Consider the following 25,395-nt stretch of genomic DNA (forward strand, 5'->3'; position numbering starts at 1 on the left):
AGAAGGGGAAAAAACCTGCACAACTGCAGCTGAAGAGAGGAGTGAGACTGTGTGAGAGAAACAACTCTGCAGACACCAAGGTCAGTGGAGAAGGAGGGGGAGGAGGTGCTCCAGGCACCGGAGCAGAGATTCCCCTGCAGCCCATGGTAAAGACCATGGTGAGGCAGGCTGTCCCCCTGTAGCCCATGGAGGTTAACGGTGGAGCAGATATCCACCTGCAGCCCGTGGAGGACCCCATGCTGGAGCATGTGGATGCACCCAAAGGAGGCTGTGACCCCATGGGAAGCCCACGCTGGAGCAGGCTCCTGGCAGGACCTGTGGACCCATGGAGAGAGGAGCCCACACTGGAGCAGGTTTGCTAGCAGGACTTGTGACCCCATGGGGGACCCACGCTGGAGCAGTTCGTGAAGAACTGCAGCCCATGGGAAGGACTCACACTGGAGAAGTTTGTGGAGGACTGTCTCCCATGGGAGGGACCCCACGCTGGAGCAGGGGAAGAGTGTGAGGCGTCCTCCCCCTGAGGAGGAAGGAGCGGCAGAGACAACATGTGATGAACCGACCACAACCCCCATTCCCCGTCCCCCTGTGCCACTCAGGGGGAGGAGGTAGAGAAAATCGGGAGTGAAGTTGAGCCCGGGAGGAAGGGAGGGGTGGGGGGAAGGTGTTTTAAAGATTTGGTTTTATTTCTCATTATCTGATTTGATTGGCAATAAATTAAACTAATTTCCCCAAGTCAAGTCTGTTTTGCCCATGATGGTAATTAGTGAATGATCTCTTCCTGTCCTTATCTTGACCCACGAGCCTTTCGTTATATTTTCTCTCTTTCCCTGTCCAGCTGAGGAGGGGAGTGATAGAGCAGTTTGGTGGGCACCTGGCCTCCAGCCAGGGTCAACCCACCACAATCAAAAAGACTCTCAGAAGAACCAGAAGCTCACCGAGTCACTGACATGAGGACAAACGTCATACAGCTTGGCTCCATCTTCTGTGCTCATAGAACACCTGGAAAACAGACAAGAAACATGGTCACATTTCCAGAGCCATCCGTCTCGAAAGCAAACAGCACCAAATTAACTGACCCTGCCTGAGCAGGTCTGTCCATATGCCCAGCAGTATATCACTGAGCCTTTATGGTCCACAGTAAACTGGTTGTAGACAAGCTATAAAAGCACTGCCTGGTATTTAAAGGTTCCCTTCGGCATCAAAAAAAAAAAAATTAAGTAGCATGCAGGGTGCTGGACAAGATTTGTCTGCTGTAGAAGTCCCATTTGTTATTCACACCAACACCGGAACCTAAAGGCAATTTGGGTATACTTGCTTCAGTAATAGCTTCATTTCCAGAGTGAGTTCTGGTGAGATTTCAAATGATTCATTAGGAAGAGATTTTGAAAACAGTTACCTCATTTACATAGCTATACATGAGCTGGTAACAGAAACCAAGCAAGGTTTTAAATTGCACCAGTAACTGCAGGCGATACAGATAGAGAAGTGTAGTTATTTTTCACTCCCAGTTTAACATATGCGTAAGAGCCTTTCAGTCTGGGTTAACTGAAACCTAAAACAATCAAAATCACAGACGCATCCACCAATCATCTGTTATAGCTCTCACATTACTTGCTTCTCTCTTAGAAAGACTCAGAGCTGGCTGCACGGTTGTGGGTTTGTCTTCCTTTTTTTTTTTTTTAAACATCAATGTCAACACTCCATTTTCAAGACAGATGGGTTATCCCCCAGCTGCCAGGCCCATAAGCCTCTTGGCCCTCCACTGGTTCCTTCCTTTTCAATAAAAAAGTTTGTTGGACAAAACAGAGTGAAGGTAGTGAGTTCAGACAGTTTTAGTTCTCAAGTAACTGTCCGACATGCACAAGGGATAGAATTCAGATCCTTCTGCTGGCTTTGCAGAACTACAGAATAAGTTAACCAGATATTTCTTTCAATATCTCTGGTGTTGTGGTTTAATCCAGCAGGCAGCTACACACCACACAGCCGTTCGCTCACTCCCCCCACCCCAAAGTGGGATGAGGGAGAGAAAAAAAAGTAAAATTTGTGGGTTGAGATAAAGACAGTTTAATAGGACAGAAAAGGAAGGGAAAATTATAATACTGATAAAAGAATATACAAAATAAGTGATGCACAATGCAATTGCTCACCACCCACTGACCAATGCCCACCCAGTCCCTGAGCAGCGGTCGCTGCCCCCTGGGCAACTCCCCCCTATTTATATACTGAGCACGACGTCCCACGGTATGGAATGTCCCTTTGGCCGGTTTGGGTCAGCTGTCCTGGCCGTGCCCCCTCCCAGCTTCTTGTGCACCTCCAGCCTGCTCAGTCGGTAGAGCACGGGGAGCTGAAAAGTCCTCGACTAGTGTAAGCACTGCTCAGCAACAACTAAAACATCGGTGTGTTATCAACATTATTCTCATCCTAAATGCAAACCACAGCACTGTGCCAGCTACTAGGAAGAAAATTAACTCTATCTCAGCTGAAAACAGGACATCTGGTTAAATCTCTCTAGAGATATGACTTTGGATTATGTCTTCATTGAAAAAAACATTCCTAATACAGTTGCAAATAACAGTGAAAATAAAGCAATGCTGTTCAGTCTTGGCCTGCTTTTTCATCTTTGATGAAAACCACTAGCCTCCAGGTTTCTACACTTTCACAGATTTTTTTTTTTAAGGTAAGAATCCTCTCTCCCTGCATCTCAGTGAAGGTATGCACTCCTACTGAGAAAAAGTCTGGCATATGCAATCCATCTGAAACAGCCACTCTTCCAGGGGAGAAGTGCAGCTTAAAAACCAACATACTTTAGTTCTGGAGGACTGATCTGCTGGGATTGAAAAAAAATTGTCACCTTTCAGACAACAGCTTTTCCAGAGGGTGACCAATGAATCTCATTGTTTTCAGAGAAAGATATCTTCAGATGTAGAGTAAGAACATAACACAAGCAGATGATTTATCAGTATGCAAATGAGAAGTCCAGCCTGTTTCTAGTTCTCCCAAAATAGATCAGGATCATGAAACCCAAGGGGGACAGCCTTCAACAGAAAGAAGTACCTGGCTCCATTGGAAAGCTTGAGGATGACTTGGTTCTTCAAATCATAGACCTTGCCCAGCCAGCAGTCATAGGCTATGTAGTCACCATACATGAAAGGCTATGAAGAAAACAGGAAACAAGCCTTAGAAACATCAACCCTTGTAGTTTGAGCCATCAAGTAAGTCCTTAGACAATGCAGACTACATAGCAATCTCAGATTTATGACAGCAACTGCAGATCTCGCTGTAAACCAGAATAAATGTACATTGAAGAGTTTGCTTGACAGTCAGCACATAGCCTGGATTCTCCAGTTAAACGGTTCGGGCTTTCTGGGATTTTTTCCTCGGATTTTAAACTTGCTAAGTCGCACTTGCCTTCAGCCAATTTTAACAATTTTTATTACTGAGCCTAATATTCCATCCCAAGCAGAGAAGCCTGTATCCCACTGCCTTTCCACAAGCTGTTGCTTGAGAAGGGTTGTGACATTCCTGCTCTTCACTCCCAAATTATCTTTTTCTCAGAGGAGAAAATGATGAAATTCTATCCCACCTGGTCTCTGGAAATCACCCACCCACTCAAGAGGGAAAACCAGGTGACTGTTCCAGCTCAACAGAAAGATACTTGACTCCTCTCAGCATTTTTATAGCCTGTTTAAACAATAATACTGCAGCTCAGAAGCTCTGTGCCACTGCTATGGGGCTGCCCCAATCAGGTTGTCACACCAGCCTATCTCAGTGCAGAAGTTCTCACACAATTTAATGTCAACCTAGCCCTCCAAGTCAATTTGGTTTCAGCGATGTGATCAGAAACACAGAACAGATGGGGAGATGAGGTGATGCTGCATCATCTTCTTCCAGAAAGGATGCTTGCAGTAAGTTTAAAATAAAACCAAGCCACAGATGCATCTTGCAAAATATGGATGCCTCCCTTGCATGCATTACTTGGAATACAGCAGCATCCCTCCAAACCACCAAGCCCTGGCTCCCACGTGTGTTTTGGCTGTGTTCTCACCCAGATATGTTGCAGGTCTTTGCTGTTGACAGGGTAGAGGATGCAGTTGGTTCCTACCAGCTTCACAGCACACTCTATGTTGACATCAATTACAGTCCCACACTGGCTGTCCTGAAAACACAAAAGAGAAAAAAGGGTTTATCACCTAGGGGAGGTCCTACATACACACGTACATGCTCTGTGTACAGATGGGAAGTGCAGAGACAAGTCTCAAGAGTAAACCCCCCTCTTACCCTGCCGGGTCTCGTTCTGAAGGGGCATTTCACATGACCCTAAGACAACTGAGAAGGTGAGATCACTATTAAAGACCTGTGGTGTTTTCTTCCCAGTTGAAATTTGCAATGGCTGCTAATGCAGCAGCCCAGAGACTCCTGCATCTGGTCAAATAAGACCACACTATGTCAGGTGATTAGCATTTACTTGTTTTAAAAATCTGCCGGGTTCCTTGGTCTATTCAACTGAGCAGATCTCTGCAACTCCATAGGACCGTCCTGCAGGTATTGCCCTGAGCCAGCAAAGGTAGGGGTAGATCGTCAACCTCAGAACAAAAGAGAAAACCTTTAAAGCTATCTGTGACTTCTCACGTAAAGCTTGCTTTTGCAGGACATTATAAATGGTCTTCACTTGCTGCCATACTAAAAAAAGAAAAAATCTGGCACCTTTCATCAGATTTCAAGGTTTCAAGCCAGATAGTTTACAGTTGGTCCAATTATGAGATGGTTGTCATTATCTCCTTCACTTTTTAGCAAAGTTTTAATCTTTTTTGTCCCCAAGAAAATAATGCACGCTGTCAAGAGCCTTCTGGGGATAGTTTGGCAGGGAGCACACAATATGCACGTTGCTCACACATATGGCGGAGGCCTGCAAGGAAGGGCTGCTAACCCAAACACTGTCAAATGCAGCAGCTGCCCCGGCCTCCTGACAGCTGGGACAATCAATACCCTTATTTATTAAAGACCACAAGTCCATTATAAAAGCTGACTGAGGGCCAGCATGACAAATGCCCTGGTATCAGCAACTTCTGAAGCTGTCCTTATCTCAAACATCAAGGTCTCTGCTCCAACAGGACTTGAGCGTAACACTCGAAGGGCTTACACCCTGCGAGAAGTGGATTTGTTTGCTCAGTCCACTTATAAACATGCTGTTCTTACAACCACATTAAATATTTATTCAAGGCTTTCACTCAGAGCCCTGAGCAGGCCTTTTGGGAGTTCAGGAGTTTGCTGGCGCTCAACTCATCCCATCTCATCTTGAGGACTGGTAGTTAGAGCAAAGACACCCTACAGACACCCGCAGTCCGGGATAATTCCTGGACAGATTGCTCAGCCCATTTGGCTGGCCTGCTTTCCACCTGCCTGCTGCAAGTCCTCTTCCTCACATCACACAAACCCTGTGCTCCTCAGCTCCCCGGCTCCCGAAGAGGCAGCAACGAGGAGAGTGGGTCCTGCCCCATGCATTGCCCATGCATAGCTGTGCCAGTGTGGCCAGGAGGGCTGGGAGAGCCAGGCTGGCAGAGCCCAAGGCAGTAGGGGCTCATTCCCTCCAGCTGCTCCACATATCACTCCCATTTCTTTCTAGAAAGGCTGGGAAGCAAAGGGAACCTTTCCTAGCTCCATCATGACAGACAGCAGCTAAGCCTAATGTAGCTTGCAGCCTGCACAGGCTGCCAGGAAAGAGCCCAGCAGAGCTGTACTGTAACTCTCACCTGAAAAGGGTTTGCCAGAACTACGCCAGATTCACAACAGCTGCTGCCAGCACAATTCAAGCCCTAGGATGAGCAAGGCCTGCTCAGAAGTGGCACCTGCTCAACAAACCCACAGCTTCTGAAGGCCAGAGCACAGCCACCTACCCTACTTTTCTTCCAGATTAAGCTAAATAAAGTATGCCCAGTCCATTCTCTGCCCATGCTTTGCAGTTTTGGCCCTGTGTTTTAGATTTCTTAGTAGTCAGAACCAAAAAAAACCTCAAGAAACAAATCCCTTGCCCTACACTGAACATTTCAGAATTAATTTTTCCTTTATCAACAGCCAACATGACAGCAGCTCTGAGACATGATACAATCCAACACCTGCGGTTTCTGTGGATCATCTTGTCTCTGGGCCTAAATGCCCCCTTTTATTTATGGTGAGAGAATAACAAGTAATAAACCCAGGACCGGGGCAACTGATGTACACCAATACCCTCTGCCCATTCTCTAAGTGACAGTTTCCCCGTGGAGAAGGTGCCTGCACCTCCCTACAAGCCTGTCTCCCATCTAGCACAGTTGGGTGCCACCTAGACATGGGCAAGAGCACCAGGCTGAGTTCAGCTTGCTTCTCCTTCCAGCTGCAAAACACTTGAGCAAGCAGAGAGCACTGTCTGCGGTTAAGAAAGCAGGGATCAATGTTGTGAGCAGCCCCAGAAGCTACCGGGCTGTTGAGTCACAGCTCTCCTCCCTCACCTGCCACTGAACCTTTGTTTAGTATGAGTTTATTTATTTCACTGTCACATGAAACATTAGCCTGCAAGAGGGAAGGCAGATTCACAGGCTGAGGGGTTCTGCTGAATCACTCAGATTGTAGCAGCACTCAGCAATGCAGTCCCGGAGTGAGAAGTCACCAACTTGTCTCATCTTCCAGGGCAGGTCTACAGCCAGAGCACAGCTCCTCACCAGCCTGCTCAAACACAGCTGTCCCATCCTGTTCATTAGATGCTCCCATTAAAGGAGGGGCCCAATGAAATGAGCTGACATTTCACAGTTCTGTTACAAAAATCAATTTCCATCAACCCCAAGAGCAGAACTGGAAAAGGGGGGTGACTGATCTTCACTAGAAGAGTTGATGGGTTCAAGCCCCACTCACACCAGAATTAAGGGCACTCCCTAGACTTTCTTCCTGCTTCTTCTGGTACCCTGACAGCATGCACCATGCTGGATACACTGAGTATTTAAGCAATGAATGGATGGAGAATTGACTTTTTTCCTTTCCCACCAGAGACAAGGCTTTAAGGCAGACCAGCAAACTCCCACCTGAGAGAAAAGCAGTTCAGCAAGTGTACGCTGCAGTCCCACATCTGCTACCTCCCATCCTTCTACTCTTTCCCTCAACACTCTCTTTTCTAATAAGGGGATCTCTACACCACCCTCTTATTCCTTCATTTAAAAGGGACAGCATAGCCCAGCACCCTTTGAAGCAACAAAATCCAGGTGTCTGACAGATTATAGACCTAGTTCTAACCTTTCTCCCAAATTAGCATATCACCTGGAAAAATGAACTCTGCCACTTTCACCACTTCTCATCCAGCTGGATTAGACCTACAGGTCCAACTGCATTCAGAGAAAGTGATCTCATTTTATGCATTACCCCCTGAAGCAGTCTTTCCCCACATTCAGTGCTCGACGAGAAGCACATGAATTTAAGTCAGCTCTCTTCTCTTGAGGATTTTGAGCCCTTCCCGCTCAAGGTTAAAAACAAGCACTAAGAAAGTGCAGTGAATACAGAATAAGTTCCACACTGTGCATTTGCCAGGCCAACTGGTGCAGGGCAACCATCCCACATCCTGAATTTGGCAGGCTGACACTTGCAGATTTTCTATTTTAAATGCTTTTCTAATTTTTGCAATATATCTGATTAACAAGTAAAGGTTTTCTTTGGGATAGAAGGGGGTTGTTTCTTTTACTACTGACATTTAGAACATATATGAGCACAAGGTGAAGTATAAGTCATCTTCAGATTTGCTATGCTTTTGACTAGAGGGGAGAGAAGAAACTGAGTTATATCCTCATCATTCCATCAATTAAAAAAGTGAAGTTATCAGCCACTAGTACAAATGGTCAAGCAAAACCCAGTGTTTAAACATGCAAACAGACAATAAAGGAGTGTGCAAAACAACTGCTGGGCAATGTATCTACTGATACACGTGCAGCAAGCCAGAGAAGCCAATTTCTGCTCAGATGAGTATGGAAATTGCAAACAAAAGCAGCACATCCATGTTTGCCAAGAGGAGAAGAACTTGCTGCCCTGAAAGCTTAAAATGACTTTAAGAAGCATTGGAGAACAAACAGTTGAGAAGCAGGACTCAAAGCATCCCTCTGAGTGAGAAGGATATACTACAGAGTCCAGCTGTACCAGGTACAACGGGGTGAACAGCTGATATTCCAATTTGCTAGCAGTTCTTTGTTTTGGATTGAAACGCTTTCGTAAAGCTGCAGTTTTAGTAAGATATGTTGACTCCAGATTTCCATTTCAAACAACAATTACACTTCTTAAGGAAATATTTTGTTTCAGCATTTTTCAAATTACCCTTCAAGTTTTTTTCCCTTTTCTTCTCTTTGGAACATTCTGTGAAAAAGGAGTGGGTTTACTTTTTTTTTAATTGACAAAAAGGCTTTATTTAAAAAAACCAAAACACCTGGGTCAGAGAATGGCCTTCCCCATCCCTGCACCAGGCTGCACACCATGTGGTGCAACTGCAGCAGTTAGTGGCCAGCTGCCTGCTTCATCACAACTTTGGTAGCCACATTGCTGGAAGCAAGTCAGGAGAAGATACAGGCATGCACATGGCAGGCCATATGGCTCGGGGTTACAGGTTAGGTGTGAGCAACAGCGAGCAATTGCCAACGTAGCTAAGCTCCTAAGGAGACCACATCTCATCTGATAATCGATCTGAACAGTGTTCCCAGTATTCCCTACACAAAAAACAAATGCACTCATCTCTGATAAGCACAAATGTTGTACAATTAGAACAGAATGACTAGGACTTAAAATAATATCCAGGAAGAGTAAAGGTAATGATTATAAGCTGCTGGTTAAGAACCAGCTTGCTTTCTGCTGACCTAAGCTGTGTCAGATGCTTCAACGTATGTCTTGCTTCAGTAGTGTTGGGATTTGCTGTATTTCTGGGAGAAATTGGACAAGATGGTGATCACTGCAGATTGAGAGGTCTCCCTGAAAGCATTTAATCCAAATTCTCTACCACAGCACACCAAAAGGCATGCAGCGGGGGATGTGATCTACCTCCACTCCAGCCTCCCTATTAGGCCCGGGAAAGCAGGTCCACACTCCCCACGTCTCGGAATGGACTGATTTAAAACTTAAAGGATGGCAGGATAGACAAGCTTCTTGTCTCATTACCTTACATTATCAGGCTCGCTTGCTCAGGAGACCTTTGCAGATATGTTACAGTAGAGAGGCAGCCTTATCAGCATTTCATTTTCAAAGGATGCAGCTAGGTCTATCAAGCACACTAAAAATAGAACATGCTCAAAGCATTACTGTTCGGTTCCATTCAGGCAATTTGGCAAGTCTTAGAAATCCATGCAGCAGTATCACGATCAAAAAGGTACAAAGAAAAAAGCACTTACGCTGGAGCTCATATGTCTGACCACATCTCGAGGGACCACAGAGCGATCTTCAAGCTTCAGCTAAGGGAAGAGAGAGACACTGGATTTAGTGACTCCAGATGATACTTGGTCAGAAATAACATGACAAATACAAACGCACAGTATCCTGTTCCTCCGGACTGATGTTTTCAGCAGAGGATAGTACTTCCATACACAGTTAACCCCTTGGCACATCCACAAAATCCAGTTGACAGATCTGAAACACAGCAACCAGGCAACCTGTCCACAACTGTGCTCTAAGTCAGCAGACACATCAAAAAGGGTGCAGACATTGACTTGTTCATCACTTCAAGTCTCAACTCTCCTCGTCCTCCATCTGCATCATGCATCATTTCCTACCCACATCCAGTCTATGTACTAGAGAAGACAGGAGACACAGGAAGAAGTGCATCACACCACAGTTCTGTGTCTCATCCTGCATGCTTTTCACCCAAGATACCCCCAAATATCTGTGGAAATCCTGTTTGGCCTGGAACATTTTAAGCAAGGTACTGTACAGTCTTAGCTGGCAGGGGAATTGGTGCCAAATTCACTGCAGCAAGCACTTGCCTTGAAAAAAAAAAAAAGGAAAAGAAATGGCTGTTGCTGCACTCAGTAGCCCCCAGGTCCATGCAGGTAACACAAAACATTGATAAGAGCATGGATAAAGTCAAAGCACTGCTCATACTCCAGCTCCTGCTAAAGCACTTGCTGGCAAAGAGCTAATGCTGACAACAAAAGATGCGGCTGGGCCATCATTAGATATTCTACATCAGTTCACGCAGAGCTGTGGGCACCAGGAGTCATTACTGGTAAGGGGAGGTATCACTTGATGAATCTCCAGTGACTACTGGCCAGTTAACCAAGGTGATGTCCTTCCAAAAGTGGTCCTTCATCAAGCTGTTTCAGTGATGTGAAGACTACTTGCAGGCTATTTCATTAAGTGATATCAGCAAGCTCAAAACTACAAAATGCAGTGGCCATTGAATACACTAATACTAAAATGCTACACGAGGGATAATGTCCTAAGCACACTAACAGGGAGGCCACAAGACTGAACTCCAATTTCAGGCTTGCTCAGCCTTACAGTAACTCAGTTAAGATTTCCTTCTGCTGAACACGGAGAAGTCTCATCTGCGTTTCAGTGGTCAAGAACATATTTGCATTGGTACATCATTCTGAGCCTTGCAAATATACTAGTTACACACCACGTGTTTCGGGAAGCACCATGTGAACGCAGTATCAGGGACAGAGCCTCTTTTACATCTCACTTTCAGAATCTCTCTCCCCGCTACTGCTGCATTCGTTGCTTTTCCTGCTTGATCCCCAGCCCAAAATCCACTGTGCTTTGTCAGCATTTCATCCTAACCCAGGCCCTGGCTTACAGCCTGCTTTACTAAATTAGACATAAATCTATAATCCAAGGACAGGATCCGGAATCAAACTAAAATACCTGAGTATTTATTGCTTTCTTGATTGTCTGTTTCAGTAAGAGAGGAAGAGAGCCAGCCAGCTAGGCTTTTAGACCCAACTTCTGGAGTCAGAACTCCACCAGAGCAGGAAACCTGAAGCCTCCCACAGCCCATTTCCAGATTGTGGAAGGGTTTTCATCACCTCCCACATCCCACCAGGGTATATAGTTAGACATCAATTTTTATACAGCTTTTTAAAATTATTTGTTAAAATAAGTACTGTGTAGATAACCTCTTAACAACCAGCAGCAGACAGCAACATTCACATTCCAGTAAGTACTCATGCATGAGCAGCAGTTTGGGTATTTTAACTGGAGTTCTCTTCCTGCAGAGCTCCAAGGGTATAATGATACTTTCATTTCGACATGCATTAGGGCAATTTAATCTCTGACACGTGGTGTTTAAATTGATGCATTATGTTTCAACATATCACTGAGCCATACCTCTCTGTTCTGTATTAAACAATATCTGAAGAACCCAGACTGACAAGATGATCCAATGCTACCTGGCAGCAGCAATGTTTGTGTATTAGTCAACTCTGGTAAATCATAGAAGTTGTGAGTAGCTTTCCCATTTTGTGATCCTTCCTGAAGGATATAATCACACAAATTCTTCCCAAAGCAAGGCATAAAACTTGCTCTGCAGGGGAACTACATTTAACCTGTTTTCAGATCTCTCCATTTTTAAAGCCAGCACAACTATTTTCAGCTTCATGTGCCAGACCCACCTGCCTCAGTTGCTAGGATAAGCAAGCCAAGTAGTAGGCAGAATGCCAGCATCAACAATAAATGCTTAGCAGGTCTGTCATCACACAAAAGACTGTCAAAACCCAGAAGAAACCTGACCAGAAGAAGCCAGAATGGCTGTTGATGAACACATGACAGTTGGGTCATTCCTCCTCTTGTCTGTTATACCCAGAGCGATGTGATCATCAGCCAAAGGTTAGCCCTCCTCACTCAGCAGTGAGGGAACTCAATATTGGAGAAGCACTTTTAAAATAGGTACTTACAGCTCAGTTGCTATATTTACCTCTAAGAAAGTCAGTATTAACATGAGTAGTTTTATGTTCTAGCCATGCGCCTTGATAATAGCCCCAAGAATGAGAAATACCAGTTTCCCAGAGATGCTCTCAGCTAGTCCTGCACTCCTGCATACCAAGCTGGGCTCAACACCCTCCAAACACCCCAAATGCAAGGCATGTTTTGTGTTGCCTTTTTAAAAAAATAAATTCACATTTATGTATATTAAATAAGGCAAACCAAAGGCACTCATCACTGCACACGCATTTAACCCAGGCAAAAGGGGACGACCAACACCCACCCACCAGGAGTCAGTTACGCTGGTTAGTGCACCAACTGCCAAAAGAAGAGGCAGAATAGGTCTGGCACCCATTTATTTCCTCCACTATTCAGATGCTCTCTTGATGCTCAGCACTGAATCAATGCCTGAGCTCCACCAGCAGATCTACTAGTCAAAAGGCACCAGCTGCAACTCAGAGAACATCTGATACTTCACCAGGTCTGATGATGCTCTCATACCAACACAGCAGGAGGGGTACAGAAATGTTGATTTTTGCAAGAGAACAAGCACCAACAGGAGCATGTTCCCCTTTTCAGCTGAGTCACCTCACCTCAAAGGAAATAAGGTGGCCATCACAGCTCTCACCTGAAACTGGGCAGACTAGGAGAGAAGGACAGACTTTTCTGCCTAGCTGCTGAGCACTAACTCATTAAGCCTTGGTAGCTTATTGCTTCAAACCATTTGTTTAATTTCTTATCACAAATAAACTCATCATTTGAAGCAAAATCTTTGTGGTTTTGTGGTTTGTTTTTTTTTTTAATTAACTGCAGAGATTGGGAGATATACCTGTGGCAGTAAACTGGATCCTCGCTTTAGCAAACAATTCAGCAGCTAGGTCTAGGCATCCTTGGGCAGCAGTGGGTTAAACTCACACTCTCTGGTTTAACCCCTCAATTCCATAAAGCAAATGGGAGACATGGGGCCAGTTTTCCTTTCCAACAGCCACCTTCTGACAAAAGATCAAAAGCAGAGTAATTTATTTTGATGACTCAGACTAGCCACCAGTGCCAAGTATTGTGGCAGGTAAACAAGTAGCAATTGCTTCTGAAGTTTAGTGACAAATAATAGAGGAGTTGCTGAGCTTGCTATAGGGACAACTAGCCCTGGTTGGCATGTATCCAAACAAAACCCGCACTGGAAGTACTCAGTAGTGGCATAAATCTCCGGTCCCTATCTACATATTTAAAAGCAGAGCTTAAATTCACTAAGTAGCTGCTCAGGTTTGCTTGTAACATCACTGGTACCCAACAGTGGACAAAAACACCTCTACACAGGCTCCAGCTACCAGCGTCATCCCCCTCACAATGTTTTATCCAACAAAGGGGAACAGACAACACATACATGCTTACTGCCAGCACTCTTCCTTTCCTATTCCCATACAGTCTCTTTTCTGCAGGGGTCAGGAGTCTTGATATTTTACTTTAGGAGAAATAAAAGAAGGTAATTCTGCCTGCAAATAGCAGCATTTTGTTTTGCTACTGCCACACTTCACTCTAAGCGGGCAATGTTGTCACAGGAGATAATTACGAACAAATTTCCATCTTCTCTGAACAACTCAAGAACAGAAGCTGAGGGACAAGCTTAAACACAGAAGGGAACCACAGTTTTAAAGGCTGAATGCATCTACATGCAGTCATGGGTTGTTCAGTCTCAAATATGCCAGCACGCACCTTTTGGACAGGCTCCCTTACCAGCTTTCAGAGGAGCTGACTACTCAGTGGACCTTGCAGGTTCAACCCACGCTTGGACACCAGGAAGGACAGGGGACCTTGTCACTAAGACTCATCATTGCCCAAGGCTGAACTTCAGATCACAGTTCCTTGATCTTCAACACCCAGTGACATGTGGGCTTGGGAGCACACCTTTCACCTGGGTCAGCCATGGTTTTACAACTGCATTTCTGCTCAGCTACCCAGTGATACAGAGTTCACCCTGGCTAGGTTCACTCTGTCACCTGGAAGATGACACCTGATCCAGCATAAAGCTTGCCAATACTAACTTAAACTGTTAAAGTTCACACTCGGTCAGTGCTGTCTCATAACTGCAATGTCTGACCAATGAAGAATAAAATTTGCTCGAGGGTGCTAGTGTGATCCCGCAGCCTCTACCTCCAATGCAATCACTGTGCTGAGGAGAACAGCAGTTTCTATTCCAGACGCTTTCCAGATTTTATCCTCCAAAACAAAGGCCCTGGGAATAAGCACATAAGGATAGAGGAGAAAAAGCAGCACTCACCCACCCTCCCTTGGTAACTGCTTATAAAAATGAGAATACAAGGCACTGCAAAAAAATGGAGGAAAGCACAACGCTGGAGATAAAACTCCATACATTTGCCTAAACTGCTACATAATGGTTGAGATGTTTATCCAACTAAGAGTCAGAAGGGAACTATCTATTATGGAAGTTGCTCCTGCCATTTGAGTTAAGCAAGGACTTGGCTAGCAGTGGTCACCACCATGAGGGCAGGGAAGCCAGGCTTTGACCTGCTTCCACTATTCATTCTGTGCTATTTCTCCATCCTTACATCTCCTAGCACTTTCCTCATACATCTTGTGTAACTGATCTCATTTAAGTCACTGTTCCCAGGCTCTCCTCCTACATTTGCAAACAAAAAAGTAAAAAAGAAAAAATTACTTGCAATTTTATAAAGTCTGTCTTGCAACAGGGATGGTGAGTTCTCTCAGTGGGACTAAAAGAAAGCGTGAGGGGAAAAATAATAAATAACGCCTTTTGGATCTAATACCGTTCTATGGTCTCCTTTTTAGTCAAGCCAAGGTATTATACACAGAAAACATCACACCTTTGTCTTTTCTGTGCCAATGGACAAATGTAGTGACAGAGGAGAGATGAACTAGATATCTAATTTCTGTCCAAGTTTAACAGTTAGGATTTTAGTCTCACACGTATCGAGGTTTTTTTAAACTGCACTGGAGAATGCTCCTGGCAAGTCAACTGGTTGAATCTGTTCTGGAGTTAAAAATTAATCCCCTCCCTGGGACACCCCTCCAGGTCACTAGCTCTGACTGCCAGTGTCCTACCATCTCCACATCAGTATTTTTGTTTTGAAGGGACAGCACCTACACATTAGCTTGGAAGTTGTCACGGAAACTTGTAGCACCAATGCTCAGAGAAGGAAAAAACACAGGTTAAGAGGAAACCATAGGGAAAGCAGTCTACTGCAGCAACAGGTAACAAGGCACCACAGAGCTCTCCAAACCCCAGAACACACTCAGAAGGTGCTTCATAATCAATTAAAGCTAAATCGAAGTGCCCAATGCTGTGAAAAGGTTTATACCTTGCTTCATTCAGCTGACAGGCTCCTCATAGGTCTTTCGAGTGACCTGGCCTCTCAGAAGCTGAAGTCCACATGAAGCAGGACATGGTGTACCATATTTCCATGCCTGGTTTCTAAACCTGAAAGCTATTAGGTCCTTTTCTCCAAAGGTGAAGCTGTGATTCAGAAACCTACACCAGATAGTACTGGTTCGTGACTGGGACCACTGCAGGGCTCTTACTGGAGGTTAAGGGGAAACTTCCTTACTACATGAAGCAGCTCCCGGTACACCACCAGCTCTAGTCCCGGGCACGAAGAGAAAACAAAATGGTGCCAACTGACGCTATGGCTGGCTGCAACCTGGAGCAGCTCAACAGCAGTCTCAGCACAGGGGTGGCTGTGGGACGGGTGTTCATGGAGGTGGGACAGGAGGGAGCACAGCTGGCAGCAGGCTTGGCGGCAGCCAGCCCAAGTCAGCATCCCCCAATTTTATTTTCTTTTTTTGAACTCTAAGGTCTGATTACACACCCAAATTCACTTCAGCTAAAACAGTAGCGTAGCAATCATCTCAACACAAGATGTTTTTATTTAAATCCAAATGAGATGTCTAAAATAGCAAGTCAGCTGTCCAAATATAGCATGGATACACAGAGTTAGATGACAAAGGTTCAGAAATTCAAAGACCCAGAAGATCTGAAGCCAAGATGTTTTTAATATCATTTCAGTATCAACACATTACTAGTGGCATCACATACTACTCTCAGGGAAATACGTTCCACATACGGAGTTCACTTCCCTTGAAAGACTTCTGTTACATTGATCACATTGCATTGCACATGAGCCGTCTAAAAAGCAGGAGGATAGAGGATAAAGCAGCAAGAGCAGAGAATCCCATGGAAGCTCAGATTTGGTTCACACTGTGACATTTGAAGTGGCACACGTTGCTTCACTTCTAACAACTGCAGGTTTCCAACCACACTGGGTTTTATAGGGAAGGAAGATGGGAGAATAGGGCAGAAGGACTACTAGAAACTTAAGACTCCTGAGAACTGAAATTCTACTACCCAGAAGAGCTGAACAATGAGCTAGACAATACAGAGGGTTTTAAAAACAACCCTCGAGAGATGCAGCTACAAAACTGCTAGAATAAATCTTCTGCACTGATTGGCACGGAAGTTCTGCCCGTGACAGCTCCCTGTTACTCCTACACGGCAAGAACACGTAGCCTGTGGCTCTTCCAGACAAAAAGTTCAAATTCTCTTTGAGACAGGAGGTTGTGGAGATGCCCGCATTAAAGAACTATGCCCTTCTGGGACAAAGTCTAGGCTTCCGCCTGATCAAGCAGTAGATGGCAGAGTGGTATGTTGCTCCCTACACCCTACTATAGAACAGAGTCAGTCACCGCTCTGCCACATAACTAATGCCTTTAGATGAGTTTGGGTTTTTAGCCATTTTGCATTTTAACATCATCATCATTCTGCATTTTCATAATATCATGATATCGCTTGTCATCTCAAAGCACTCAAAGAATTCCAAAAGGAGAAAATATTTAGAGTTACTTAGGAATTACACCAGGAGATTAAAAAAAAATTGTTCAATGTGGCCTGTATTATACTAACTCTCAAAAACCTTGAGCGACTCAGGAACACGCAGTTCCTCGTTTGGATTGGTCAAAGCAGGGGAAGGACAGTGAGCAGGATCTTTGTTTCCTAAATTCAGTGCAAAAGAGTCCAAAAGCTTGTTCATGAGGCTGTTCTGGGCAGTGCAAAACACCATTCTGCAAAAGGTCAGGTTGACGATTACCTTCAGCTGCAGGAAGAACAGAACAGGGGTAGGCAGGGAGGTGCTAAAATGCCCCTCAAAACTGAAATAAATGCTTTAAAGGCCTTCACAGAAGCCAAGATGAAATCAGGACAGCTTTGCATCGCGTGCAGCACTACCTGCAGGCAGTCGACTGATAACGTATTACAATTCTTTTGTTCATGCAACTAGCAGATCTGAATCTGCCAATCATCTGACATTCAGCACATTCACAACTAGCAGCACAAACTAAGATTCACCACTAAGCCTACCCCAAGTAGTGCCTGTTACCAGCAAACTACTGTGGATTTAATTGTACAGCGTGGACATAATTTTTCAGACAACAAGCAAAAGGCGTGACCTAAAGCAGGATTTCCTAATTTAGCTCGCGAAGATCCCATTGCTGGTAGGGATGAACACAGCAGCTTCCAGCCCCAGGCCATCACGCACTGCTCTAAAATAAACTTGCCTGTCACCAGTTGAATGTCTACAACAGCTTTAAAGCCCCTGTACTAAGGGGACATGAATTTTTATCAAATTACACATCAATTTTTACAAATTACAAACCAATGTTTACTGGACTGCCAGAGACAGGCAGCACCTGTGATCTTCTAAAGAGTCATTTAGGAAACACCCAGCAGGTGACTGCACAGAAAGCAGCAGAGGAGGGAAGCCTTTGCAACACCCACAGGAGATCAGGCAATCTGAAAAATGAGAATCAAATCATTGGCTCCGCATTGCTGTTCCCTTTCAACACTGCTAGCAGTGCGGGAAGGCTTGTTACACGGGCAGCTTCAAAATCCAGCTGTGTCATTAGTTCTTATAATCTCCCAACACTGCAAGCCTCCCCAGGGACCTGTAGCTCTCATAAGACAAACTGACAGCTCTTTAATTTGTCTTTATGACATATTACAGAGACACAGAAACCTGAAGTTGTGCCATTCAGTTGAGTTCCTTCCAACTTCAGGCTGAAGCTTCCTGAGCCTCCTATATCTACACATCTACCTGCAGTGGACTTGTAGCTACTTTTGTCCCTGTCTACATTTCTGATCACCCTACCTGTTGGCGTTTTTTTACCCTCCTCGTTACTTTTGGGTAGTAAAGTTCTTCGGTGGCAGAATATCTTTCCATCCTCTGTAAGTACAAAACTCCTTCTGCAGCACAGTTCTGGTCCTTCACTCACAGCCACATGCTGCAGCATCTCCGCCCCCCCCCCGCCCCTTAACAAATACCACCTTTGAGACTTCTGGCAGAAAGACACTGAAAGGCTCTACTTTCCTTTTCCAAAAAGTGGAATTTGGCTAAAAAGCCTGAACAAATCATTGGATGCAACAAAAGTTCAGTTTAATTATCATGTGGGTAAATGCTGTGCTTTGGAGCAGAGGAATCTGGCTTTAACATGAATCTTTTGCTTAGCAAAAGTAAATCTTTTACTTGGATTTCCCTTGTCCAAGACTGTCAAGCATTATTTATTATACTAGCAACAAATCACTTCTGTAGCTCTGCAAATTCACATGACATTTTGGAAAACACTGCAAGACAGATTCCCTGGCCTGGTGAACACACCAATCTAAAAATGAAGACAAAGTACAAGGCAGTAATTCAAGGGAAGGAAGACAAGATGACAGGAAGGTTACTGGGTTATTATTTAAAGGAAAAGATGTAGGTTTGGGAGCATCTCCCAACAGAGGCAGCAGCACGGTTGGGAGAGAGGAGGATCCTGGAAGTAGAACAAGGAGAGCTGCATGTTGCATTCACCTTGCTCTCCGCTTCGCTTGGAAGGTGAATCCCACCTATAACCAGCAACAGCAACTCTCAGCTTTTCAGCTTCCTTAGTCTCGCATTTCGATCTCATGTGTGTAAAAGTTGAGCACCACCACTCATCACAAAAGGGATGTGGCACCAGGGAACCCACTCACACATGAGCCTGGGTTAGATGCCTGAAAAAGGGGTACAACAGCAAAGACAACCTGGTACCTAAAGTGCCAGCACTGGCTTGAAGGAAGAGTACCTCAACAGCCTACTGAGCTTTCTAGACTCAACAGGCAAGAATGATCTTCAGTGCAATGGGGAAAAGAGTTACAGAAAAGTTTGACTTTGTCCAACCTCGTCATCAAGTGCTGCTGAATTATTTGTTCAAACAGGCCTACATCCAATATAGTCACATCAACCAATAACCGTGTGTGTGCAAAAAGGTTTACAAAACCTTTGAGGAGACCTGAAAAATAATTCAGAAAGAATGAACATGATACGGAAGGCTAAAGCTTAAAAATACAATGTCCCAACAGCACAGATTATTACAGGACACCCCTCCTCCCATTTTCTTATAGTAAGATGGCTGATTAAAAGCAATACTGTCCTACTACCTCTGCCTAAGAATTTGAGAACAGCTTGGTAAAGAGCAGTGCTCTAGCACCAGATGGCACTGTTACCTGAAAAAACCCTGAGACCACGGTTAAAGACACAGGAGAAGCTGGTTGGAAGAAGTAAGCAGAGAAGTAGACAACATTTTCCCTATACATCAGCCAACACTTCTCGCAGACAGGCTGTCTCAACACTCCCTCAGTAAAGCCTCATCTGAAAACACAGGTCAGAGCTAGCAATCCCCACCAAGAAGAAAACAGCCTTGAGGAGCACCGCACCTATACAGACACCCAAGCCCAGCTTGTCGAGAGATGCCCAGTTCAAACAGGACCTAAGGGGATGGCTGTGGAAACCTTGGTGAATACCTAACCATCCAGGGTGAAAGCGATGGTTGTGCTGATCTTTTTGGCAGTATCTAACAAGGTCTGAGTGAGACACATTTGACTGCTAGAAGAGACTCCCCTAAGGAGAAGCTCACCTGGATGCTAACACCAACCGGTGTGACAGGGAGAGAGTAGAAGCCCATTTCAGCCACCAGTCTAGATTCCTGGGATTCCCAACAGCCCTGTTTTAGCTTGCCAATTAAGCTGTGTTCCTCCTTATGTGCAAAAAGAGTCTGTCCAGTAGCTCTTTCATTTATCTGAAGCAAAAGGATTCCTCAAATTGTTGCCTTGGGAGGGAAATGCAGTTGTTATGCAACAGGTTTTCCACCTTTTTGCTGGACCACACTGGGGTTGCCATCTGGACAGCATCAGCGCTGTAGGAATTAGTCACTCGCCACTCTGAGTGGCATTTGGGGCACACTGCCAGGCCTGGAGGAAAGAGTGGGACTGCACGAACCTCCATCTGCTTTTCCAGAGGATAAAAAGGATGCTGTGAGAAAATCTGTGTGTCTATTGCCGACTGATTTACCCGAGGCACAATAAGTGCACTGCCCCTTTCTACATCTTTGGGAATAGGAATAAAGAGCATATCCATGAGAAATATTCCTTTTCTCCGTTCCTGGAGTAAAGCAGGGAGGGCTCTTCTGCTGTGCCAAAACTGGACTCTGCTGGGTTGGTGGCAACTCTGTGCTCGGGAATGAAGCATCCCCTCTCCCCTTGCAATCAGGTCAGCAGTGTGCAGGAGGAACTCATTATTAGCCCACAGCAAAAATCCACCTTGCAAAAATGCCAGGGAACAACAAGAGGGAGACATATCAACAGAAAATCACTGTGTCTGCTTTCCAGCTGGTTAGCTCATATGCTGCTGCTGTGAATACAAACCAGCCATTTAAAGTAGCTTCTAATTGTTCACAATTATTCAGAGACAGCATAACCTGCAAGCAGCTTTAAGACAGCAGGCAAGTAGGAGAGAAAGAATGGTTTAAGATGCCTTAACAAGATTCATATATTCGTGCTTTGCAAGTCTCAGCCTGCAGTCTCCAGCAATGCTGCCTCTCTGACAGACACCCACCCCCCCCACGAGACATGTGCTTTGCATGCAGCGGAGGAAGATAACCCATGGGTGTTTCTACTCTTCAGGTTTCTACTCTTTTTTGCTCCAGTTTTTGGACTGGTTCAGAAATTAAACCAATAATATTTTGGTCTACCCCAGTTGTTCAACAGTCTCTGCACACACAGGCAGTTTGAGCAACACTATTTATAAAGCTGCTTAAAATTCTGGACACAGCCAGAGCTCTTTGATAGGATGTCAGCCATGCGACACCCGAACGTAGGAGGTTGACACAGGATGGTTAGTGTAATACAGCCCACTCTTCTTTCCCTTTCTTTCACCCAGAGCCTCCACTACCACCCTCACAGGAGTCCCTTCCCCCAAACACAGACAGTAATGTTTCACAATTGCTGCAATTTTCTCTCCTAGGAGAGAGGGAAAATATTAGCCTATTATCTTTAAACCCCTAGCATGTCAGTTTTGGTTCACACATAAGACCCAATCCAAGTCCAGTCTGCAGGTCAAATCACTTTAGGGGACTGAATCCGGACACACCTTAACAATGAAATTCCCTCACGTTCAGCCATGTTTGGACCCAGAGGTACAGCACTGCCACAGAGCCAAAACGCTCAGCTAGGTCTAGGAACTGTAGCAAATTTAATAAACTTAAACAGTATTATTTTATTAAGTACAGGATCTCCTAGAGATGACAAAATAACACTGAAAAGCAATGTATAAATAGCTGTAGCTGAAAGCACAGCAAATGCTGTGTCATGCTACACTCCTAAGTCAGTCCTGGGCAGCGAGTGCGTGGAGCTGGCCGGTCTTCTCTTGTAGCTTCTCCCGAGTTTCATGCCTGCTCTGAAATGAGAGCATCCCCCTGGAGAAATGTTCTTGGTTGATCTCACATGCAGAACACACTCCCCAAACACACTGCAGTGCCTTACTGCTCTGCTACCTATGAGGAATGCTGCACGAACAGACGGGCTGTCTGAAGCCTGAGGAGAAGAGGCAGAGCAGCGAATTCAACGAAGCGGATCAGGACCTCGGTAAATTTGCTAGCTTAGCTGGGAAATACTGGATGCTCAGGCTGGAGATGGGGGCAGCTTCCACAACTAGTGATTAAGATCACTCAGGGGAAACTTTGAAATTTAGCTCACAAGGAAAGCAGTATCACTGCCTCATCGTCAGGACACAGCCAGGGCAGACAGAGGTCTAGGGTCATCTCCCCAGTCCCTCCTCGCACAGGGTGAAGGCAAGAGCTGTTTTAAGAGGTACAATGGCTAACGCTAGCTGCAACACACAGCAAGTGTTCTGCAAAGGCTTTCTGTTAAATAACATGCCTTCTGGACCAGCTGTATCCACAGTTAAGTCAGATATTGGTTTAAAAAAAAATAATCAAAGCCTTTACAACCAGTTCAAGCAACCTCTGGAATGCTATAGAATCCACCCAAAATTCAGTGACAGCGTGAGTACCCCGTGCATGCATTTATTTCTGATAAACAGCAAAGCCACTCCCCCAGCTCACACTGCAGACAAGAGTGTGTGAATGCTACTGGGACAATGCAGCGCAATTGCATCATTGCCCAAAAAACCTCAGCTGCATTTTCTATTCACTGAAAGAGTTTCAATTATCCCTCCCATACATAAATGCTGTATTGGCCAGTACAAAAAGAAGGAACAGCCCCTACTGAATCCATACACCAGGCTACAGAAGCCCAGTTATTTAACAACTGAATTTCTGCAACCCCTGCACTGTTAACTTGCCTTTTTATTCAAGGGGCGAATTCGCCACTTGTGGAATGGCTGGGGGAAGACTAAAACATCTCCCAGCCAGAGCAGGTTTAATTCATTGCCTCCTGTTTGTGCATCCTATAATACAAAAGCAACCAACCTTCAATTCCCTTCAATAACTCTGAGAAAATCTGACCAGGACTGGTGACAGAATGATGCAATAGGGACAGAAGTGTAAAAGTCCTTCAGAGTCTGACTTAATACTCCTGGAGCAAAGAATTGTTTCACCCCCCCTTGCACAGGTAAGTCTAGTGGACAGATTTTTCTTCCTTACCATCTCAGCCAGAGCACAAAGCTTTCAACATCATATTTAAAACCCATCGATGCGATCATACACCACTACTATATCATTTTGCCTTCAGGTGTTTTCTAGGCTGACTTCTAAACCATCTATCATAAGCTCTCCAGATTTGTGCCAGCAACCCAAGACAACACAGCATTTACCCAACAGAACATCCAACATCTGCATGGAAACACCGCTCTCCTCTCCGCATTACTCCGCAGGTATCCATTGAGTTATTCAGCAGCACATTTAATGTGACAATAATTCAAGATTATAGCTTGGGAACCTTCTTTTCTCCCCCGTACCTTCCCTGGCAACTGAGCAACCAAAAAGCACATATATAGATGGCTCACGGAAGTCACTGAGCCACTGGTGTAAGTAAACACGGCAATGGCATAGAAACCAGAGGAGCAATAAAACCAGATGTTCCCTAGTTTTATATGAAGTACACACAGTTCCCGTTATAAACCTGCTGAAGTTAGATTATTAAGTGTACCTCCCTGTACACAGGTTTTAAGGGCAAAATCCTTTATACCTGCATTAATCCTTGCCAGCCTGGTTTTCCTCTGGACATAGCATACAGACAACAGTAAACTTCTTGCAGGAGTACATCTTCACACTCCTCAACTCTGCATATGCTCTACAGCACAACACAGCCCAACAGCTGTACAGCAATCACAAATCACTGGGAAAAAATATTTCCCGAGATGCCCAAATCCAGTTTTCAAGAATGGCTTAGGCATTTAGGAGACCCAGCATCAGAAGAGTCCCCAGGGGAGTAACACACTTCTAGGCCAACCAGGAAACTGTGAAATCTTCCATTTTTAATGAGAGGAGTGTCTCAGAGAAACCTGGAACTGCCCCTTCACTAAAAACATTTCTAAAAGGTCACCTCTTACAGGCAAGCAAGGGGAGATTGACTGTTAACAGAACTCACCTCGGAGCTGACTATCTTCCCATAAACGTCAAAGACTAAAGTCTCAGAATTTTCCTAACTGGGGTTTAAAATGGCTTTAAGGGATGCTTTGCTGCATCCCTCACCTCTGCATACAGGTCAGCAGGCTGCTCCTAGCAGGTTTTTTAAAAAGACTTCTCTGAATTTGTACATTTTCAGCAGGAACACGGGAACACATCTCTAGTCTCTTCCTGGCCTAATATGACAAACATCAGAGAGTAACATCACCTGTAAGATATTTCAGTGCAGATCTGGTTAGAAAAGATGCTAAAATGCCATTGAGGGATGTCACATTTGACTCAGCAGCTCTGTCAAATATTGCACACTTATAAAGCGCATTTGTTTCCCTCCTATCCTTCCCACCCCTCCTTCAGACCTGCTAGCTCAGCCTAAGGTCTGAGATGAGCTGAGGTCTTTCATCTTAAGCACCTTTACTGCCTCTGTGGACTCTCTCAGGTATACCCAACTGGATGTAAGTAGCTCTGCTGAGGATGCCCTTAGAGGCATAAGTGCTCACTCCAGACAGCATGAGCAAAAAGCAGTAAAAGCCCGTTTGCCTGAAGTCAGCAGTTCTGCCTCCAAACAGACACACAGCTAGTCAGTGAGAGGTTTTTTTCTTTTTTTTTTTCCCCCTTTAAAAAAGCATTCACCTTTCAGAGCAGAAAGGCACTAGATTCCTAGCACAGATGCGACACTGAGTCTTGCATTGTACCTGTACTAACAGCCTCTTGGGAATATCTTAATCAAGAAAAAATACTAAGGACAAATGATGCAGCTAATCAATTACAAAGCCACTGATCCCTGTCCCTACAGTGGCATGACTCCAAATGTATGCTTTGTACATCTGGATGCCTTTGCATCTACACACCAAAGAATAAAAACAGTCTGGTGAACAACTACTCAATAGCCCTGTCTGCAAAATACATTTTACCTTCTTAAACCAAGTCAGTTATCCTTGACGGGGAGCCCCATATTTCCTGGAACTGTAATTCACTTGATGCCTACTTCCTGAAATGACCTTTTTTGAGGATATATTGCTATGCACATATACAGTAGGAAAGCGTGTATTTTGCTTTAACACCAGACTCTTTGTTATGTGCCATATACATGACATGTTCTTTGCTTTAATGACTTCAGTTATAATAGAGGGATTTCAGACCATCACAATCCCAGTGAAACATTGAGCCATAAACACAGTTAGAGTAGGTTTGCCAACACTATAAAAACACCCTCGCAAGATGATTTAGAGAGCTCTGTTCCCCTGACAGCTGGAGCAGCGCTCTGCCTCCTCCTCCCTGCTTCCAGCAAAATGGAGGTTAGCTGAACTCTGCCTCTAATAGGCACTGCCAAAATGCCATGGTGAGGGCTGTCCTGCAAACCCTTGAAAGGGGGACAAAGCTGCAGGCCTGTGACTGCAGAAAGTAATGACTGGACAGCAGATTTCAGAGTCACTGAAAAGCCACGTGGCACGAACTGAACAGCATTAGCACAACAGTAAGCAGAACTGCTCTGTGGTGCTGAGCCCCAGCTGCGTT

At 44.9% G+C, this 25,395-nt stretch overlaps 1 protein-coding gene across 1 annotated transcript in view; it reads right to left on the bottom strand.

Annotated features, from left to right (window-relative positions):
* Nucleotides 1-25,395, bottom strand: part of UBE2O (ubiquitin conjugating enzyme E2 O) — a 68,271-nt gene that overhangs the window by 23,708 nt on the left and 19,168 nt on the right. Inside the window, exons 2-5 of the mRNA XM_076354194.1 lie at nt 9,387-9,446; nt 4,046-4,156; nt 3,055-3,152; nt 936-999 (exon numbers count right to left, since the gene is read on the bottom strand). Coding sequence (XP_076210309.1) covers nt 936-999; nt 3,055-3,152; nt 4,046-4,156; nt 9,387-9,446 — 333 coding nt within the window. The remainder of the gene's footprint in view (nt 1-935; nt 1,000-3,054; nt 3,153-4,045; nt 4,157-9,386; nt 9,447-25,395) is intronic.

The sequence above is a fragment of the Aptenodytes patagonicus genome, chromosome 16 (assembly GCF_965638725.1).
Source record: "Aptenodytes patagonicus chromosome 16, bAptPat1.pri.cur, whole genome shotgun sequence".
In the NCBI taxonomy this organism is placed as follows: Eukaryota; Metazoa; Chordata; class Aves; order Sphenisciformes; family Spheniscidae; genus Aptenodytes; species Aptenodytes patagonicus.